General features: G+C 41.4%; 1 protein-coding gene across 5 annotated transcripts in view; it reads left to right on the top strand.

Moving 5' to 3' along the window:
• The first annotated feature begins 3,624 nt into the window (after window positions 1-3,624).
• MUSK (muscle associated receptor tyrosine kinase) overlaps window positions 3,625-20,160 on the top strand; it is a 54,140-nt gene continuing 37,604 nt past the window's right edge. For 4 of the 5 annotated variants that reach the window (XM_037373925.1, XM_037373927.1, XM_037373929.1 and 1 more), the window contains exons 1-5: window positions 3,625-3,703; window positions 7,915-8,041; window positions 11,162-11,313; window positions 12,700-12,827; window positions 13,378-13,519. In XM_037373925.1, coding sequence (XP_037229822.1) covers window positions 3,625-3,703; window positions 7,915-8,041; window positions 11,162-11,313; window positions 12,700-12,827; window positions 13,378-13,519 — 628 coding nt within the window. Of the gene's footprint in view, window positions 3,704-7,914; window positions 8,042-11,161; window positions 11,314-12,699; window positions 12,828-13,377; window positions 13,524-20,160 lie in introns of all 5 variants that reach the window. The other variant, XM_037373926.1, reaches the window with a different exon arrangement.

The raw sequence follows: 20,160 nt of genomic DNA on the forward strand, positions 1-20,160 counted from the left end.
GAGGGGAGCAGCAAGGACACACTAGACACAAGGTTAGTGCATGCAAGGGCATGTGCGTACATACATCTCAGGGAAAGACCGCACAGTATATGTCCTTCTGGGCTCTGTGCTGACTGGAAGAAGCTTGGAGCTCTGACGTGGGATCTTGGGGTTTGAAGACCACTTGTCTTTTGTGTCTGTACTCCTCTGTTACCTCTGCAGGTTAGGGCTTTTTCTTTTTCTGGCTTGATTGTTCCATATACAAATTGACCTGAATACTATAGAGTAGTCATTTTTAGGGATTCTTGTTGCTTCTGAGAAGCAAATAAAATAGCCTGTTGTATAAGGCTGCAGATCTGGTCTCATGCTTCAGAGACTATGTCTGTGTTGCATTCAAAAGGGTAACTGCAGTACCAGTAGCACCAAAGTTGAAAAGTGGTGACCCCTGTATTTGCTTACGTAGGTTACCTGCACCAACATTCACAACATTGCATTAAAAAAGACACTGGTCGGGCTGGGTTAGTCGTGACTTGGATATTTCTGTGTGAATCAGCATATGCTGGGTGACCGGAGTCATTGCTAAAGCAACTTCATTGGGTACCTCCCCTGAAGGAGTTTTTCCCTGTCTGGATGCTTTCTGCTGGAAATACCTGCCCTGGGTTGTCTACATGGGTGAACATCTGGGAGTACATAGGGAGAAGACATCTTAGATGGTGATGAGGGGCAAAAGGCAGTTTTCAAAGTTTCCAGTGGTGAAACCATGTTGCATTTAGTGTGTAAAACTGTCAGCCTCAGGTAGAACATTTGGAAGAAGGAGGAAGAGAAGAGGTGTATAGAGAAAAGGTCCCACATGCTCCTGTCCTGCAGTGAGGAGCAACATTTCCCTCATCGTGGTGGGGAGATGCCAAGCAATGAATTAACTGGAAGACAGTTATATAAATTATTCAGGAAAATGTCATAAATATAATCTAACTTTCTCTTCTTTGTATTTATGCATTTATTAAAAAGTATGTTCTTTTTTAAAACTCACTCTGCAAATAATTTGCAAAGGGTAAAAATGAGAATGCTCCAGCACACCTTGTCTTTGTGCACTGAACTTCATGAACCAGCCTCTGTGGAGATGTTTGCTGATGCACAGACTTTGTAAGAACAAAACTTTGCCTGCCTGGAAGCCAGAGACTGCTTCCTCTTACCAGTTGTGTAGGCTGCTGGGACCTCATTTTGTCAGAGGCCTTGGGGCATGACTACAAGTAACAACAGCTTTAAATAACAATTAGCTGTAAACCGCATGCATCTCAGCTTTGTTGGAAAAAACAGACCCCAACAACCAACAAACAGCAAACTCATAACTACTTGAAGTAAAAATTAAAGGAGTATTTTATTTTTATAAGGTAAATCTGGAGAATGCTTGGATTCATTGAAAATTTGGTGTCACCAGTATTTCATTTCCACTGATTCTACTCTATACAGAAACATGTTTCCATGATGGACACAGATGATCACCACCAGCTTCCCATATATATTGTTTGTTAGCTGTATGGTTGGAGAACAAAATAACCACCTTGTGCATGTGTATCCTGTGTACTCCGATTTATAATATAATTTACATTCTTCCAGCTTAGAGCAAGTGAACTCACTGTGGTCCTTAATAAAAAAAATCACAAAGCAGAGGAAATTACAGGTTAGGAGTAGTTTGTTAATCCTAAAAATGCAAAGGAATTATTAACATTTAACAGTCATCACTGTCAGTGTAATTTCTAAATGCTGTAGTTGGAAAATAAAAGGGAAAGATTAATTTTCTTACTTGAATGGGATGGTACATTTTCAACGTCCTTGTAACACAGCCCAGGCAGGAATACAGTGATGCAGAGATCTTTGGTCAAGTCCCTCCACGGAGAGAAATTTACCCTAAAAGACAAAGTTGCATTTCTATGGAACAGATTAATTGGATGTGATTGGACTTAAACAAAACAAAAAAAAATATTTGTGAGTTCAGCTGTAAGTCAGGATTTCTCTGTTCCCTGGTAAGGTTATTGTTTCAATTGCTGTGTTGTTGTTTTGCTTTGTTGTTGTTGCTAGCTCCAGAATTCCTGGAAGATCTTTAACATATGTTCAGTGAGTGCTTCTGTCTTTATTCATCTTCAGATGAGAACTTGTCTAGGGTTCTTTGCTCCTAATCAGCCATTGCATGTCCCCGTTGCAATTATCACACCATGCCAAACCATTGAGATTCACCCAATTCTGCCCAGCTTTACTCCATGTGCTCCTCAGACAAAGCACTGCCGAACTATGTATGTTCACTGCAGAAATGACTGTTAAGAAGTAGTTGGAACTGAGAGGTTCAGCAAATAAAGGAAATTCCAGAGATCTCAAAATATCTTTTACCGTGACATGTTATGACTGCACACTCCCTTTCCTCAAACCATGCCTTGTAGCGCAAAGCTCATATCCATTCTTCTGATAACATGATGAAAAGTATCTGGAGTCATGATCCCAGGGCTTCAACATCAGTTTAATCCTCCTCAGCATGATTCTTCATCTTTTGCTTTTCTGCTCATGCACGTGTTGCCCCCACATTGGTGTTTCCATGGTGGTAGGACTGATTGCAAACACTTTTCGTATAAATATTTACTTTGAAAAAAAGGGAGTACAAATGAAATTTTTGAAAAAGATGATGTCATGTAGACTGCTGTGCTAGGATGGGGCAAGACACAGTTAGTCAGGAGATCGCCTCAAGTCTGATGGTCCTCTAAATCTTCCTAGGAAATGAGCTCTGACTTTCAGTCTTTCACTTTAGGTTGAAACCTAGTGGAAAATATATTTCTGAGCATTCAATAATGTCAGTACCCAACAGTCATATTTCCCTACAGCAATGCCTCTATCTATGCCCAAATACCCTGGGCTCTGCTGATGTTGAAATTAAATTCTCCCTTTCTCCCAAGGTATAAATGTTGGTCCCACTGTGGATAATAATTTTTCTGGGGGTCTGTTTCCAGGACAAGACTCTGCTTTTTCATTGTGCTGCAGCAGTTCTCAAACACTGACAACCTCCTTGGCAAAGAAGGGCACTTCCAGCCACCAATGCCAACCGTTCTTGCTCCAGCAAATACATCTGTTAAGAAAAGAAATGCTATCAGCAGGGTAACAGGTGGCATATTGCAGCCAATCATGAAAGGTTATAATAAGACAGAGGGAATGCATGTGAGAGAGAGAGAGAGGAGAAAAAATTAAAAAGAGGGGGATTAAGCTGTCAGAAAATTCAATGGCAAGCACTTTTCCCACTACTGCACTTACACAGTGCTGAAATAAAGACCTGGTGACTTTGGAGTACTGGGGTAGGGTACTGCCTTGGAAATATATTTTCCCATTGTACTCCTCTCTGTTTGCTTAGAAGGAATTCAGAAGGGATTTGCTTTCTCTTGTTTCATGAGCCCCACGCTTTCACAGTGACCAAAGTGGATACGCACCAGCTGGCCATGTCCATCACCACAGCCGGGTGGTAGAATTCCTGATTATACTTAGATCCTGCAGACTCTGCTCTGTCATTAGCGGAGAAGCTCTGCTTGCACACCACCAGCCAAAATGCAGCCAGCCGGGAGCTCTGAACACTTCACCTGAAGGAGCCGGATGCCTTCCGGATCAAACATGAATGACCTGCTGAAGGTGCCCCTGGTGCATGTCCTCACCCTGGCAGCCCTGAGCTTGGCCGAGACACTTCTGAAAGGTTTGTTTGGAGGGGGTTTTGCCCTGCTCTGCTTCTGCCACTTGCTGAAGGAGGTTTTGCAAAGTGGAAGGCATCTCTAGTAATGGGGTGGGTGGTCTGGTGGTGTTGCCGAAAAGGACAAAAATACGCTGCTTGCAGTCATCGCTTCACTGCTTTTAGAAGGATAAAAGTGAAAATAATCTCATGCTTGTGTCTGGGCTTGAAAGTTCATTGCCTAGGAAAAGCACCTAGTCCTGTGGTAAAGGGCAGGGGAGACCTTTGGGTTCAGCCTAGGTAGGATGGACATTTCTTATGTCAAAGGGGGCCTGGAGGTTTCAATGGCTGTTAGCACCCACTGCTGCAGAGTCCAAGATTTATGGTGTTCTGCATGTCTATGTATGCTTAAAAATATGTAAAGCTCAAAGAAGAACAGCTAGAAAGTCATTACAGAGCATGTGTATATAAATACAAATATGCATGTTTTGTATTGCATATAACAAAAGTTATTATACTTTCTTCCTCTCTTGTATGCTTACACGCACACATACTTCTAGCCAATGCAAGAACTGAAAAAAATGCGTCTAGGAAAGTCTTTGAGGTACAAAGTGCAACAGTGGTCTTCTGGGCATACTGTCTGGTAAGCCTGAGGACAAAAGGTTTTTCTGTGTGGTGATTGTCAGGAGTCATTCAAAGTATACCAGAAACTTTGCAGCTTCAGGAAAATATAAAAAAAAAAACAAGGAGGATGCCAGTATTCTCCTGTTAGGCCAACATTGCTGTTTTTTCAGGGCTGTGCTCTTACGATTGTTAGTCAGGTTGGCCTCAAAATGGAAAAAGAAAGGTCTTTATAGAAACCTTTTGAAATAAAAATGTTAATTTTTACTAAAGCGAACTCCAGTCTTTTTGAAAGCTGTAGTAAGACAGGATTGGAGAAACAAGGGAAAGAAAGAGGAAGGGGATGGATTTTTTGGGATGGCACAGTGCAATGAAGAGATACGCATCCTTTCCTAAAACGTCACAGGTGGCTGAATTGCCTTGCTCCCTGAGAGAGGCTGAAACGTGACTACTAGCCAGTGGTGCCCTATAGGGGTTTTGCAGCATCAGCTGGAAACAAGATTGAGCAGCTTTTGACCAGAGGAGCTGCACTGTCTCCGGGCATCTGCAACGCTGCAGAGGACAACGCCTCTGTTTTCAGCTTTGATTTGTTTGCCTGGCTTGTCTTGTTTGAAAAGTGTGGATCTAAAACCAAAGCCAAGCAATTTTGGACTTTCTGGTGGGCCGGGGATTGAAGGGGATTTGGCTTTCGCATGGGCCCCGTGACTGGCCTTGGGTCATTTTGCTATCTCGGGAAACTACAGCTGACATCCAGTAAAATGGCACCTATGTGGCTTTAGAGATATACAAATTAATTGATTTTCAATTTATTTAAAGCCACAGGGCTACCTAAAAAAATGTCAGAGAGCCCCAGTAATGTGCACAGAAAGGCTCGGGGCCATTTCTATATGCTGGTATATGTATGTCAGTACGTTGTTTGGATTTTATTTCCTCATGTTAAAATCTGGTAATGAAGGCCTCATAAGTTTCGATTGCTTTCCTGAGAAAACGTGGACTGACACCAACATCTGAGCCTTTCAGACAGCTTTTAGAAGCAAGCACCATCTCAGCCATTTTGGGTCTCCCTCACTGCCTTATGACAAAATGGCGGCATGCTCGCCTGCTCGCTGCCCCCTGCAGACACGCAGTGTGTTCTCCGGCCTTCTGCCCTCTGCTCCCTCACCCTGGCCTCACACTGCCTTCACCTCCCCACTGGCCCAGTGCTCACTTTTAATATTAGAAAGGTAAAAAAGAGCACTCCAGAAAATGACACATCGCTGTTGTTGTCACGGTTGCTTTTCGAGGATATAGAACTTAGGGAAGCAGCTGTAAAAAACAAAGTTCCCTTTCTGCTTTTACCACAGGTGAAGTGCGGTTGGTTTGGATGGTATTTTCTGTGAGTATAGGGCTTGATTCTGCCCTAAGAGCTGTGTGTTGGCTTTCAGGAGGTGCCAGATCAGACCCAGTGTAGGCAATACTGCTAAAGATAATTCTGTCATCTGTTGAATCTAAGAGATGCTATAAAAGCACATAACTGTTGCTAGAGAATGTATTTAATATATGAAACTGGCAGCCCTTGTCTTCCCAAAGAATAAAATACTGTTGTTCTGTATACTGGCTCCTGGTACAAATCTAACTCTACTCTTCGTGAGAATGGCCACAGATCGTAACAGCTCAGTTATAAAATTGGTTGCTTTGAATTTTGCTTACTGGAAATTAATCTATATTTCTCAGGGTTAAAAAACCAACCTTCTAGAGATCAAGCCATGCAGACAACAGCAATAAAAACATACTATAGAAAATTAGATTGTAAAACTCCATTTCAGCCAGGCTTAATGCCACAAAAATATACTGAACTCTGTCACGAAATAGCAATGTCCCCTTTGAAGTAGACAGGATAGCCATCAGTGGAGGTTATTCTCCTAAGACAACCTTCAGTAGCAGGGAAATTTAGGCTATATGAAAATCTTCCATTTGGTTTCACTGGCAGGGGATTCACCTTGGGTGCAATTTGGATGATTAATTCTATCTAGTGTGACTCAAAATGACCCAGTAAATTGAGGCTTGATACAATTTGAAGCAGTGATCTTAAACGACAAGTCTGACATAGGTGTGTTTTAATTAATGTTCAGTTAATATAATTTTTAGTGCTGCCTTAGCTGTAGTTTTAAGATCTTTTTAGGTACGTATAGTCGTTACCAATTATGCAATCTAAAGTCATATAATTCATAAATATTATTGAGGCAGACTCTTTCTAATGACATTCAAAAAGCTTTAAGACTTCTACGTAAACCTGACAGTGGAAGCAAATCCTTTATTCCTCTAGCTTCATTCCAGCTGAACTCTGATGACATTAATTTTTACTCCCAAATAAAAAAAGCATTAAGTTAAAGCTTCCTATTATTCTCAGTTACGGGAATTGGAGCATCTTGTATTTTGCCTTTTTTTTTAGGAGGGAGGGGTAAAATTGGTGTAGTTTATTTTTTGCCTGTATTTAAATCTTATTGTACTGAGGACGGCCAGCAGATACAGTGTCGGCAGGATTCTCCTGTGATAAGACACAGTGTGCTGGATAGTGCTGCAGTCATCAGGGAACAGGAAGATTCCTGCATCCACTGTACATTTTCAAGGTGGTGTTTCAGGAACATGGTATGAAACTAGTTCATCTCAGCACAGCTGTTCATGAAATCCAGTCCAACAAATACTGGATGTGTGTCCCTCACAGCCATAGATTAAAACTCACTCAAGCATCTTTGGAGGCAATGGCTGCAATGCATAGCATGCACAGGGAAAGCAATTTACTAGGCATATCCTTTGATCCCTTCCAGCCATGCTTCAAGTCTTCTACAAGGGAGACGGAAAATGTTTCTAAAGATACATTCAAATAATGTATGATGACAGGTCTGCAATAATAAGCATCAAGCAGAGTTATTAGACTTCTAACCCTGGGGCTGCTTGGTTAGAAATGGTGAGAAAAAGAGAATGTGTTCTAGAATGCCACAAATCTGGAGGACCTGAAGGGCCTTTGTGAGCCTGGCTTTGAAAAATACAGTGCTATGTAGCAGTTGTTTTGTTTTTGTCTTTTTTAATAGAAGTAGTTGAGTGGAACAATTTGCTTATTAATGATGAAGAAGCCCAAATCTCATGCATTGTGCATTAATAAGGAGGCCCTGTACCCACTCCTGGGGGAGGTCAGTTTGGCTTCAATGTGTGTACTGTTCCTTGCTCTTCCAGCTGATGCAATGCCACCCCAGTAGCAGGGAGCAGCCTCAACTGTGTCCTCACAGTTTGCCACCCAGTGTTGTGCACCCTGGGGGAGTGGAGGGTTTGAAACAAGGGACACACTGGGCTTGTTGGAGCTGCTCTATGCTGGGTCCCTCTGTTTTGCACCCTACAGAGAGAGAACAAGGGAAAATGCATAACCTGCAGCAAAACACAGAAGGCTGCAACTATGAATGCAGAGGCATCTGTGTTACAGTGAAGGTGTGGAGGGCGTGCAAAGCACCTCTGTGCTGGGGAAGAAGCCATGGAGTGACACTGCAGGAACATGGCTGCATCCTTCAAAGGGATCTGGCAGGCTTTGTGCCTCTTTCCAGGAGGCGCTGGGAAGTTTTCTCATTTTCTTTTCCTTCACACAGCTCCCTTGATCAGCACTCCTCTGGAAACTGTGGATGCACTGGTAGAAGATGTTGCCAAGTTTGTCTGTGTAGTGGAGTCGTACCCTGAGCCAGAGATTACATGGACGCGCAACAGCATTCCCATCAGGTAGGGATCAGCCCCAACCCTTTCTAGCACCTCCTGCCAAAACTGTCAGTGCTTTCCTTCATGATGAAAGAGGTATCTGGAAACATCAGAATTAGTCTGTGGCAGGGAAGAGGGTGGGTGGCTGTAATTATACAGGAATCTCTGTTCCCTAGGGAGTGATAGAATCACCAGGGGGGTTCTCTTGCAACTTCATGTGCTTGAGCATGGAGACAGTTGGTTTCTGCTGCAAGCAATGCAAGGAGTTTGCTCTCCACCTTCAGATGATGCAATCTGCTCTGTTCCTCAGTTTATGCATTTATGGAGGAGGAAGATGCTGTGTAATATTTAAAAGGATCATTGCCAGACTTGTTGCTCAAGTGTCTGCATTGTGATTGGAAACTTTGTGTGGAAGGGGTTGTGCACCATTCTTGTTTGCTTCTAGTTCTGGATCTGACTGTAGGAAACTGGCTTCTTGTAATGTACCATCAGACATTAACCACCAGGAATCATAGTGCTGCTGAAGAAGGCAGCCTTGGAAGCACACTACGGAAGTTGCTACCATTGCTTTAGCTCTGTTGCTGTAGACAGGATCTTGCAAAGTAAACTGTATGTGATCTTCCAACTCTGAGAGCACATGGCTTCACATTAGTTTCTTAAGCTAGATCACTGTTAGTGACTTCTTCTGTAAGGGAAAATCACAGAACAACTCTGTGTAACACAGTTAAGGCCCATTCTCCACAAAAGTTTTCCCTGTTAGGCAGACAGTCACCTGAAACATGGTTCCTGCTGTCGGGGTCAAGCATAAAAAAAGCCCTTGAACCGTTGGCTCAGGAGACTCCAATTAAGTAAGCAGCAGAAGAAGGTCTTACTGCTAAGAACACCGTTTTTGAAAAGGAGAAAAGCAGAATGTTGAATGTGCATACCGGCCTTCAGAAATCTTTTTTCATTACCTGCAACAGAACCTCAGAAAAACCCTGGTCCTAACCCTCTGACCCCAGCTTTGTCGTAGGGTGGAGGTCTGAACTTCCACAGATGTTATTTTCAAATCAGGTCACCTTTCTTTTAATTCCGTCTCTATCAGTGATGAAATTACTGTGCCTGAAAATCAAGGTTGGTAGAGGAGACATTTATGCAGGACCACAGAGATTAAATGCCTTTTTCTTCCCATGGTCTTTAAAATTTCACTTTTTCTATGTCCTAAGATCATAGGAAAACCAGATTGTTTCTTGCCTCAATCCCCACTTTCAGAAGCCCAGTACACCTTTCTAAAAGCCATCCCACTCTTTCTGAGACACAGTGCCTTTTTCACAACGTTGACCAAAAAGGAGAATACCAGTCAAAAAAGCTCTGCTGGTGAGGCCAGAGAGCTCAGGTGCTTTGTTCCTTTACTGGGGCTTCTGGAGCAACATTAATAGCAGCAACTATTTAACTTCCCCAAAGCTGTTTTAGCATTAATAGTCAGTGCTGCTGGATACAAAAGCTCAGACCAAAGACAGGGATATTGATAAGCTGAAATTATTTCTGTTACTTTCCAAGAACATGGACGAGAGTATTTGTACAATTGGAAAGGATTAGACCAGTGGACTTTTTCTTCTTAAAAAATCATAAATATATTTGTGTGTCTGTATCAAACATCAAAGGGGCAAGTTACTGAAAACAATAAATATCAGTTATTTTGTTTACAAAAGTTTCTTCTCTTGCCAAAGTCCCAACAGCCTGAACAGACGACTAAGCTACCCTTCAAAACATACCCATATGTAAACATTCAGCTTCAATGGGAACAGTGCCAGGACAGAGGCTTTTGTTAGCGCTAGTCTTTTGGAGTTTCCTCTCCTGGTGTCAAAACTTGTGCAAGTACTCTGGCAGGTGCCCTGTGCCAGGTGAAATGGTTACCTGCCCCATCTCCTAGGACAGGGCTGCCCGTGGTGAGCCTTCCTCAGGGAAAGAAAGGAATGCCTTTTACACAATGGATGAGTTCATTGTGCTTTTTCTTCCCAGGGTAAAAAGAGGAGGGAGATACAAGAATAAAAGGTGAAAGTCTGTAACACCATAAATGGCACATTCAAATTACTTGGTGACTGCTGTGAGATTTTTAACATAAAAGACAAAATAGAACATACTTAGTTGTTAGGTATTTGTGATAGCTTGGGAGACAATCCTCAAGTCAGATCCTTTTGTTACTGTTCATCAGAATCAAAGGCCAATTGCATGAAAGTTCTTCCAAAAGACATCAATGAATGTGCAAAAATAAAACATAATTTGTGAAACATTTTGCAAATCTTGTTCCACTGAAGTTTTACTATACTTTTCCAGTTTTGCAATAAAAATCAGAGATCAGCCCTCAGTTTTCTCACCACCTTTCTTTCTGTCTCTCCCTTGCTCTTGCACATGTACAGACACACACACACACACACACATGCATGCATACCCCATGCTCACATATAGAATTGCTCTTCTCTCTGCAGACTTTCTTCCAATATCCCACACTTCTGTTTGCTCCAGTTTCAGGGCTTTTCTTAAGTTCTCTGAAGTCTCCAGATCTAAACCTGCTGTCATTAGACTATAGCTATCTTTGCATCCTCTAATCTTTAGATGGCTTCTTTCCTTCAGCACGTTTCTTTGTTTGTTTATTGGTTTGGTTTTTTTTTTTTCTTCTAAAAAACAGACAAAACCATTCCAGGATGCAGACACAAAAATACTTGAATTTTGGTTTGTGTCTTATTGTTCACAACAGTAAAAATCTTCCCATAACATCATGTGTTTATTGAAAACAGCATTATTGTTGTTTTTCTGAATCTGAAGAAGGCGACCAAGCTGAATAAGATTACTTGTGCTCCTGCCTGTCCTTGGCCAGACAGAAATCTAACCATGATACCTACTTTACCAACACCTGACTGGAAGAAGAATTGCCACTACACTGCTGCCAGTCAGGAGCTGCATGGTCTAGTGAGGACCAACCTGAATTTTAAGGCCCATCTCAACATTTTCAGTACCTTCCTTTCTCTTTGCAGGTTGAAAATAAAAAAAATAAAACACATTACCATTTGTAGTGCCATCAGCAGTCTGCAGATACAAATGCAATTCCCGCTCTCTGTCCCCAGCTATCCCCCTGCCCCTGACAATCTGTGCTGTGCCCTGCAGGCTGTTTGATACCCGGTACAGCATACAGAGGAACGGGCAGCTCCTGACCATTTTGAGCGTGGAGGACAGTGATGATGGGGTGTACTGCTGCACAGCGGATAACGGGGTTGGAGCAGCTGCGCAGAGCTGTGGGGCTCTCCAAGTGAAAATGCGTAAGTGGGAATGTAATTTCTTCCTGACATGGTGTAAGCGTGTCATTGAGAGCCTGAGCAGACCCCCAGGTATGGCCCCTGGGGGTCTGTGTTTGGGCAGACCCATATTCCTGTGGGGCTGGGTACAGACCCTTGAGACAGAGACATGGAATATCAGATCATATCTTAATTATAAGCAGTTGTGATTATTCACTTTGAATAATGCACAGTTGTGCTAGGATCAGAGGAACTGTTTGCATAGCAGAGGATAAAAAATGATGCTTTGTACAAAACTTGGTAAAAGCAGCACAATTTGATAGATTAGACCTCTGTAGCAATACTGCATAAATCCCTAGTGAATTTTAAACATAAGATTTCACTAATCAGGTTTATGCCTGAGGATGGCAAAAGCAAGTAAATGCTGTTCAGATGTTTTTAAATAGCAATCTTGAAAGGTCTGGACCACCACAGTGTAAATCTCATCATCCCGCATGGAGGGCAGAGGACTGGTTCTTGCAAAGGGCTATATGCGTGCTGAGCTCTGTGAAGACGAGCTCACATGGCTGCAGTTACTTCACAAACACTTAAAGGGCAGCTGAGATATATCCTGGCTAAAGCATCTGTTTGTAGGAAAGGCTTTGTTTGCACTAATGAGCATGACCTTCCAGGTCTGGTAATTCTAGGGCTCTCCAGCACTCCAGTTGCCTGCAGGTGGGGGCCTGCTTTCTGAATATCGATTTTTTGCTGCTTTGGCATTGTACAAGGGAGGCAAAGCTCCCTATCTCTCACAACACTGAGATGAAGGTATTTTTACTCCCAGCTCACAGTAAGCTAAGCCATATTTTTCTTTGCTTAAAATTAACTTAAATTTGTCACATATTAACTTTGCAGGATTTTGCTTGTTTTTTCTTTAAGGACCCTTTCTCCTTTTTGTAACAGTGATAAATCCTTCAATTAGGGACATTAATTGAATTTACATGCCCTTTTTAATGAGCTAGAGTCAGGCCTGTGTTAAAACTATTTCAAAACTGATTCACTCCTGCTCTGAGCTTTCACACAAGACACTGTTTATGCAGTGAGGAATGTCAAAACCTGGAATGCAAACATTCTTCAATATTGGAAATACTCTTATCTGGATTTGGATTTTAGCCCAGGCCCTAATTCAAATGACTGTCAAACTCCACTCTTGAAAACAAATAACCCATGCAAGCTAGCTGATTTTGTGTTCATAAACTGAAACTCTGAATGCTGTGCTTAATTTTTTTTTCTTTCCAAGGCAGCCCATGAGCTACTAAGACCCTTCTATCTTTCAGCAATATACAGAAAAAGCAGCAAAGATTTTGTTGTCATTTCTGAACTTGTTCTTATCTTCAGTTCAACTTTAATTTTTGACTTCTAAAATTTTAGGACCCAAAATAACCCGACCGCCTATAAATGTGGAAATAATAGAAGGGTTAAAGGCTGTTCTTCCATGCATTACAATGGGGAATCCAAAACCTTCTGTTTCATGGATCAAAGGAGAAACAGTCTTAAAGGTGAGCTGAGAACGAAATCTAAGTAATTCTAACTTCGCTAAAGGTAATATGTTAAAATGCTAGCAATAATTACAGCATTTGCAAGTTCTAATTTCTAGGAAGTAAGCATCTGGAAAATCCAGGGCTCATCTCATAAATGTCTGCATCTGCAATAATTCTGCCTATAAACCAGACATTCTCTGTGTATCTAGATGTTACATTTTATATATATATATATATATATATATATATATATATACACACATATATATAATTATGAAGCATGGTCAAATGCTGCTGAATGCATGTGTGAGTATTCTTATAAATAAGAGCTTCTGAACTAAGATCCAGAGCTCTTTTGAACTTATATTCACTGATCTACAAAAGGAGGGATGGGTGAGTGTGTCATAACGATGCTGAGCAGGAATAGTTGGCCCCAAATCCTTCAGCTGTAGGACAACACAAATAATGTTGATGCATGTAAGCCCAGTCTTTTCAAGTGGATATTTGATGCTCCTTGTGTGCCCCCTGCATGTAAAACCCTCATCTTTGTTGCTCCTTCCTCCGGCAGGAGAATGCTCGCATTGCTATCCTTGATTCAGGGAATTTAAGGATCCACAACGTTCAGAGAGAGGATGCAGGACAGTATCGATGTGTAGCCAAGAACAGCTTGGGCACAGCCTATTCAAAACCTGCAACGGTGGTAGTGGAAGGTGAGTAACCCTTGCACTGGGCTTCAGCTTCATGTGCCAGCTTCTTGTGCATACCTGGTTAACTTGAATTAAATGGAAGTATCACTTTGATGTCAACAAAAACATCCTAGAGGGTGACCCAAAAGGCACAATAAGGTAAAGGAAAGGAAAGCAGAACGATAAACAGAAAGTTTGTCCACAGGTGCTCCCATTGCTGGCTGATGGTGAAGGGGACTATCTGTGGAGGGTCCTTGTTCATGGCTGCTATGGCTTTGGTGGGATATTGTCTGAGTAAGGACTCCCAAATATGTTTTTCCTTCTGAATGATGTTTTCCAAGATGCCAGCTTGTTTCTTGTTTGAAAAGTTCCACCAGACCAGTGGATTTCATTATGGCTTGTGGAGATGGACTAGAAAGCTGATGGCCCTGTAAACTTGCTGTGAAGAGCCAGCTCAGAGAGAGCTGCAGCTGCAAACAGTGAAGCATTTTGCAGCATTATGTGTATGTCCCTCCCCATTTCCTCTGATTTTCCAACTGAATTGGTTGATTCAGATTGGTAAATAGAGCTTTTCTCTTTGAGGACTTAAACATTTTCTGCCCACTAAACTGAACACTGGATTGATTTTTCAGTCTCTGCTCCTTATATGCTCAGTGTTTTCCTCCTGTTTGCAGAGGTGTTTGCTTTGGGGTATAAATCATAACCAGTTTCAGAGTGCTGAGACCAGTGGACTGCAGGGGAAACTAAATGTAGGCAATGAGACATTCAATGTTCCTGAAACCTATAAGAGAAATAAGGTTATGCAAGGTTTTGCGGAGTGGTAGGAGGGATGACTGACTCGGTAGATAAATTTTTATTTCTTATTCAAAATGACTGTACTATAGAAAGTGGAGAACAGTCTCCATTTGCCTAGTAAGCTTCACAAGATTGTTGTAGGTTACATTTGGCTCGGGACTATCAGAAGTTACTTAAGGTGCAATCCTATTTCTAAGAGGACCATTGACTTTCTCATGGGAGCAAAATCAGGTATATTAGATCCAACTACCAATTACTGTAGGTCTGCTGTTTCCCTAAAAAATGCATTAATTTTTTAGGTGTTTGGTGGTGTTTCTGTGGGGTTTTTTTTGTTTTTTGTTTTTTGTTTTTTTGGTTTTTTTTTTAATATTTACATGTACAGACTTCAAGTATGTTAGAAATTCCTCAAATACCTTTAACACAGGAACACAGCTATTCCTAATGTAGATCCAGAGCCGTACTCCTCCTGAGCTAAAAGCAGTGGGGCAGACTGAAGACACTTGCATCTGATTGTGGGCAGCTTGGGTCCTGGGTTTTGGCTTGGCCCCTTCATTGAGACAGTGGACAAAGACTCATCCAGAATTAACTATGAATGACAAACACCTGGTGCCATGCATACAAACCCCTACTCCATGCTGAAGGGCCTCAGACACTGGGATTTTACTGCTCCAGATCTACCAGAGCCATTTAGGGAATCTAAAAGCAGGCTGGAACTGCACCAAAATCTGGGCTGCTAACATTCATAACAGGTTTTGTCCCTGTCTCCAGAATTATGCTGTTGCCTGTTAATTCAAGGAATGGCAAAATAATCCACAAATATCCTACTTGCAAAGGAAAGCTTGTGTGTGCGCATGTTGAAATGAGGGAGATTAGGTCTTAATTAATCAATGGGAGCTCAGTGCTCCCACACAAACTGTCCCCTCATGTTCCATTCATGTGCTGGGTGAACAAAGCAATGCTGTTCTCCAGGCTTGCATTGGTTTCTCTGGTAGGACACCCATATAATATACCTCATTTCATGCTGCCACCCAAACTAAACTGGTGCATGTTTGTTTTACTTTTTTGGCTTCCAAAATCCAAAGGTAACAATCCTGACTACAGCTTGCTGTGTATACAGGTTCCTTTTCCTCCAGTATTTTAGATTAGTTCTCATGGATATTTAGCATACATACATACGCACATACCTGCATATTCATGCAGGTATGCATGCAGGTATGCACACACACATGCATCCCCCCCATGCACTTCTTTTACTGTTATTTTTAGTATCCTTCCTCTCTTACCTCTCCTACACCCTTAGCAGCAGCTTTTTAAAGTAACTCCAAGTAAATAATAATCTAAAATTACTCAATGAAGGAAAAATCACACTTCAGTCAGCCTTCTTTGAGCATTCACTATGTTCAGAAAACTTATGAAAATATACTCTTTATTGCTTCCCTGTAATAACACTACAATGTTTTTCCTTAAACCTTGGTGCTACCATTCACTGGAGTTACCACCCTACATAGTGTGGCTTAATATTAAAATAAAATGAGTAACCGTGGCTGGTTAACTATGAATATTTAACCCTGAAGCAAATGCCCATTCAAAGAGCAGTGCAAATATTTATGCCTAGCTAAATCTAGACCGTGCAGGTCCTGGTTTCTGAAAGAGGTTTCTAATTTTCTGTTGTGAGCTTCCATTTTGACAAGTTCAGTGCTAGTGTTGCCATTAGTTTCAGGCATTGCTCAAAGTGCAGAGGTGTCTAACTTCTTGAAAGATTGAACCTCTGACTCATGCATGCAGTCAGGCTCCTTAATGCATGTATGGTCAGGCACATGGTTAAATGACTTGTTGAACCTGGGCCTAGAAACTACAGCATCTCAAATACATAAAGTTATGTATGTTGGTTCCACTTGTTTAAACTGATGATAATCTTGACTCAAGAATTTGCACCACTGAGGTGCCTTATAGTCCTACATCTTGTCTGGTTTCAGAAGTTCAGGGTAAATAAGTTTAAAAAATGCTGCTATTTTGTTTTTCCAAATATTTTTTCTACATTCCTTGTTGGCTTTACTGAACCTTTATAATACTGGTTTCTATTTATTACTTTTAAAGCACAGCGTTAGTATTTTAAAAGTTTATTATTTTTAAAGCCAAGTGAAAATAATTTGAGAAAAGATTTTAGATGAAAATTCAGGTGCTGTTCTTGTCAGGAAAAAGAAAACAATGGAGGAACTGATCAGTTCTCTTAGTGGAACGGGTTTTTCAGTTGTTCCTGATTTTTGTCAGTGAATGGAGGCAAGGAGATAAGGATCATCTGCGTGCTGTCCCCTGCACAAACCAGTCCCTAGGCAGAGAAGCCTTCTTCTTCTCCCAGGGCTTGTTTCAGGCACCAGAGTTTGGATGATGAACTCTAATCTGTTCATGAGCTGGATCAGGAATTTAATTAAAAGGGCTGAAAAAACCCTGTCCTTTTGGACTGTGTTTTTCTCCAAGTTTGGGGTGAACCCACATGAATTTCAACAAGTGATTGGTGAAACCATCACTTTCCTTTCCTTAAAAGGCAGGAAGGGTGGAAACATAATCATAACAGACCTGACTGCTGGGTCTGTGGGAAGAGCCAGGATCTTCACTGGGAGCTGTGCTGAGCTCACAGACAGCATTGACATCACTGAAGGCCTGCTTGGTGTGCCTGGAGGGCATTAGAAGGAGAAGCAGAGCATGGCAGAAGCATGACCAGGGATTGAGCACCAGAGGCAAGGGACGGGGAAGGAACACAAGAGTCAAGCATTGGCTAAGAAAGCCAAGCGAGCAACCATGCAAGGTAGGGCAGGCTTCCTGATGGAGGAGGGTTGTACACTATTTTTACGATCTTAGGGTATCCTGTAGCAATAAAATGACACACAGGGACACATTGGAGGAGCAGGATTGGTTCTTTCCAACATGTGCTGGGGTCACTGTAAAGTGGTCCTCCACCAGTGCTCTGGTTTCCAGCTGTGTGGAAGCTGCAGGGGTGTATTGAGTCAGCTTTCCCCTGTTCAGCTCCTTTGTAAAATCGGTTACAGCCCACACAACTTATGGAAAAAAGGACTAGTAGAACTACTGGTGTGAGGCAGATTGCAATAAGCAGAAACAAGTCTTCATCACACTGCTCTGCAAAGCAAAACAAATGATCAGCAATAATCAGCTTGTTGGTTCTGTTAAATTTAGCATGTGGGAATGACTTCCTGTTGCTCATGTATGTCCAGAGATGGCTACAGGAATTAATAATTGCATTGAGATAAAGGAACAATACTATAATCTTGGCTGTTTGCCAAGAAACGTGTTTTTAATTTCCTGGAGGCAACATTTCTGACCTACAGTTTTGTATTCTTTTTCTATGATCTTAAAAGTATTGCTAACTAGCTGTTTAATTGCTACATGATCAGTTTTGATAATGAACACTTCTGCTAGTCCTAGAAGAACATTTATACACTCAGTGAAGCAATACCTTGCCAAAGGATTTATACAATTTTCCTGTTAATTGCTGTACTGATACCCAAAGTGAATCTGGGGCTGAAAGGTTGCAAGATTCGGGACTACGTTAGAATAGAAGAATTTGTTTGCTTTACCTGGTCTCTATAGTTCACACAGATGTCTGAAGGCTGAAGATTGTTGACAAGATGTTGGCTGAGATGGCTAAGATGTTCCCTCTAATTTTACCTGAAGATCATTCCTTTGGAAATAAATAGAGCATCTATTGCCTTCAGCAATGTTGAGAGTTGTCCTCAAGTCCAGAAATTCCCATTGATGTCAGTGAAAATTGAGGGCAGGGTATAGAATTTTAGGCTGTGTCAAGATTGTATTTCTTGGCCCTTCTAAGCATTTAAAATCTGTAGGGCATGATAAATAGCATTAGTGAGACATTAACCTGGTTCTTCCTTCATGCACTGGACAGCTGTTTACGTAATGTAGGCTGTAGAACAGGAGGAATTTTGGTTTTCATTACTATTTGCAGTGACATTGATCTAGTCCATTAGTAGGACCAGTTTAGCAAAAGCTATGCAAGAGCTCATCAGGTTCAACTTCTTGGCCTGCTGCCTAAAACTGTACATCCCCTGTGGTCTCCATGGCTTGGTATGTGTAACAATGATCTTCTCCATACCCATTATGTATACATTGTATAACATTCAAAGAATAATTTTATAGCCCCAAGCTCTTGCCTGGTAAGAGGCATGGGAATATTCCTGTTATGAGTGCTTGTCACTCAGACACAGAGGGAAGCTGCTTGGTAGGTTTTTTTGATGTGTGCAATAAATTCTGCTGGATGGGTTTGCTTAAACTCTCACTGTCTTTTTCAGATGTGGTGCTAATAACCAATAGTCAAAGTATATACAATTCCTGCACCAAATAAGAAGTGTCTGTTGCAAAACAGCAGTAAAAGTATGTTTTGTGATGACTTTCAGACTTAATTGCCTGACTTGGGCTCTGTATTCTGGCAGACTCCTTTTCTCTGTTTTGGAGAATGTTTCTTTCTCTCCCTGGGGGAAGGAAAGTGCCACTTGGTAAACTGATAGAATGGGCTCCTGTTCTCTTATGTTCTTCATTCTTCAAAACAAAAAGGTTACAAAAGAAATTGAAAAGCTGACTGTGAATTGCTTACAGGTTAGAAGTAACAGCTGTTTATACATGAGACATAAAGCTATAAACTGTATGTTTCTTTATCAACTTAATTTTTAGCTTCAACTATGGAAAGAATGTTTTCTAGAAATGAAAAGAGTTATTAAAATGTACAAAGGGTTGTGGTGGATTAGGCACTGACACAACTGGAGGTAGACTGTTCTTCTGAGAGGTATCCTTCCATTCCAATAGCAGCACATGCATGGAAGTCATCTGCTGCAGAAAGACAGTCTGAATTGTCTGTTGTGCTTTTTACCCTTGCATACTGAGACTTTGTGTGCAGGACTTTGTCCTGAAAAAAAGATTTTTCTTCCCATGAGGATGAAGAACAAACTTCGTGTTGTGTCTTTCTAGGTGTTGCACCCAGCCAGTGAAATCTCTGATGTTCCCCAATCATACATTTTTAATGTTGAAGAAGAAAGAAAAAGGCAACTAAATACATGGACTCTAATATGAAAGAAAAGAGTATTCAGACAGTACTGTTTGTTGTGTACTGAGTTAGATGCACCTCCATCTTGTGATTTACATGAAGCAGAGCTCAGTCTCCAGCCTGTGGCACCAGAGGGTTGTGGAATTCAGGAATTCAGGAGTTTTGGCGTATACTGTGAGATAAGAGTTAGTTTTGAAGTCATTGATGTACAAATGCAGGTCTAGAAATCAGAAATCATATATCTATCAGTAAACAAACATACAAACAAATTAGCTAGGACAAGTGTCGAAAGATCCAGTGTGCTCATCAAGAAACTAGTGGGATTCTCCATGGATTTAATAAACTTTTTGGATCAAATCTCTGTAGTTTCCAGTTGGCTGAATGGGGTAATTGTTGAGGGCTACTAATCCTTTCTTTATCCAGGCAGTTTCATTTGTCAAAGTGTTGCTGCTCCACTTTCTCCTGTGCTACTGTGTGAGAGCACACAAAGCAAACAAAGCAAAACAAGGGTAGGAGCAATGCTCCTCAGGCTCCCCTGACTTAGACATTGTTTGCTTTTGCAGCCCGGGTAGATAGAAGTCTTTTCCTGCCCACAGTTTATTGCTTATTACTAGCTACTAAAATAATACCCTGCCACAGGCCACAAAAATACTTCCCTATAAGTCTCTTGTGAGAACTATCTTAGCCTTAAAAATAGGAAGGTTTTCCTTGGAGTATCATCCCTTCAGAGGGAAGGATCTGCCACGACATGGGTAGATTTGGTCTGGATTTTTAATTTTTTTTTTTTTTTTAATTTTTT

Source organism: Falco rusticolus, chromosome Z, assembly GCF_015220075.1.
Source record: "Falco rusticolus isolate bFalRus1 chromosome Z, bFalRus1.pri, whole genome shotgun sequence".
In the NCBI taxonomy this organism is placed as follows: domain Eukaryota; kingdom Metazoa; phylum Chordata; class Aves; order Falconiformes; family Falconidae; genus Falco; species Falco rusticolus.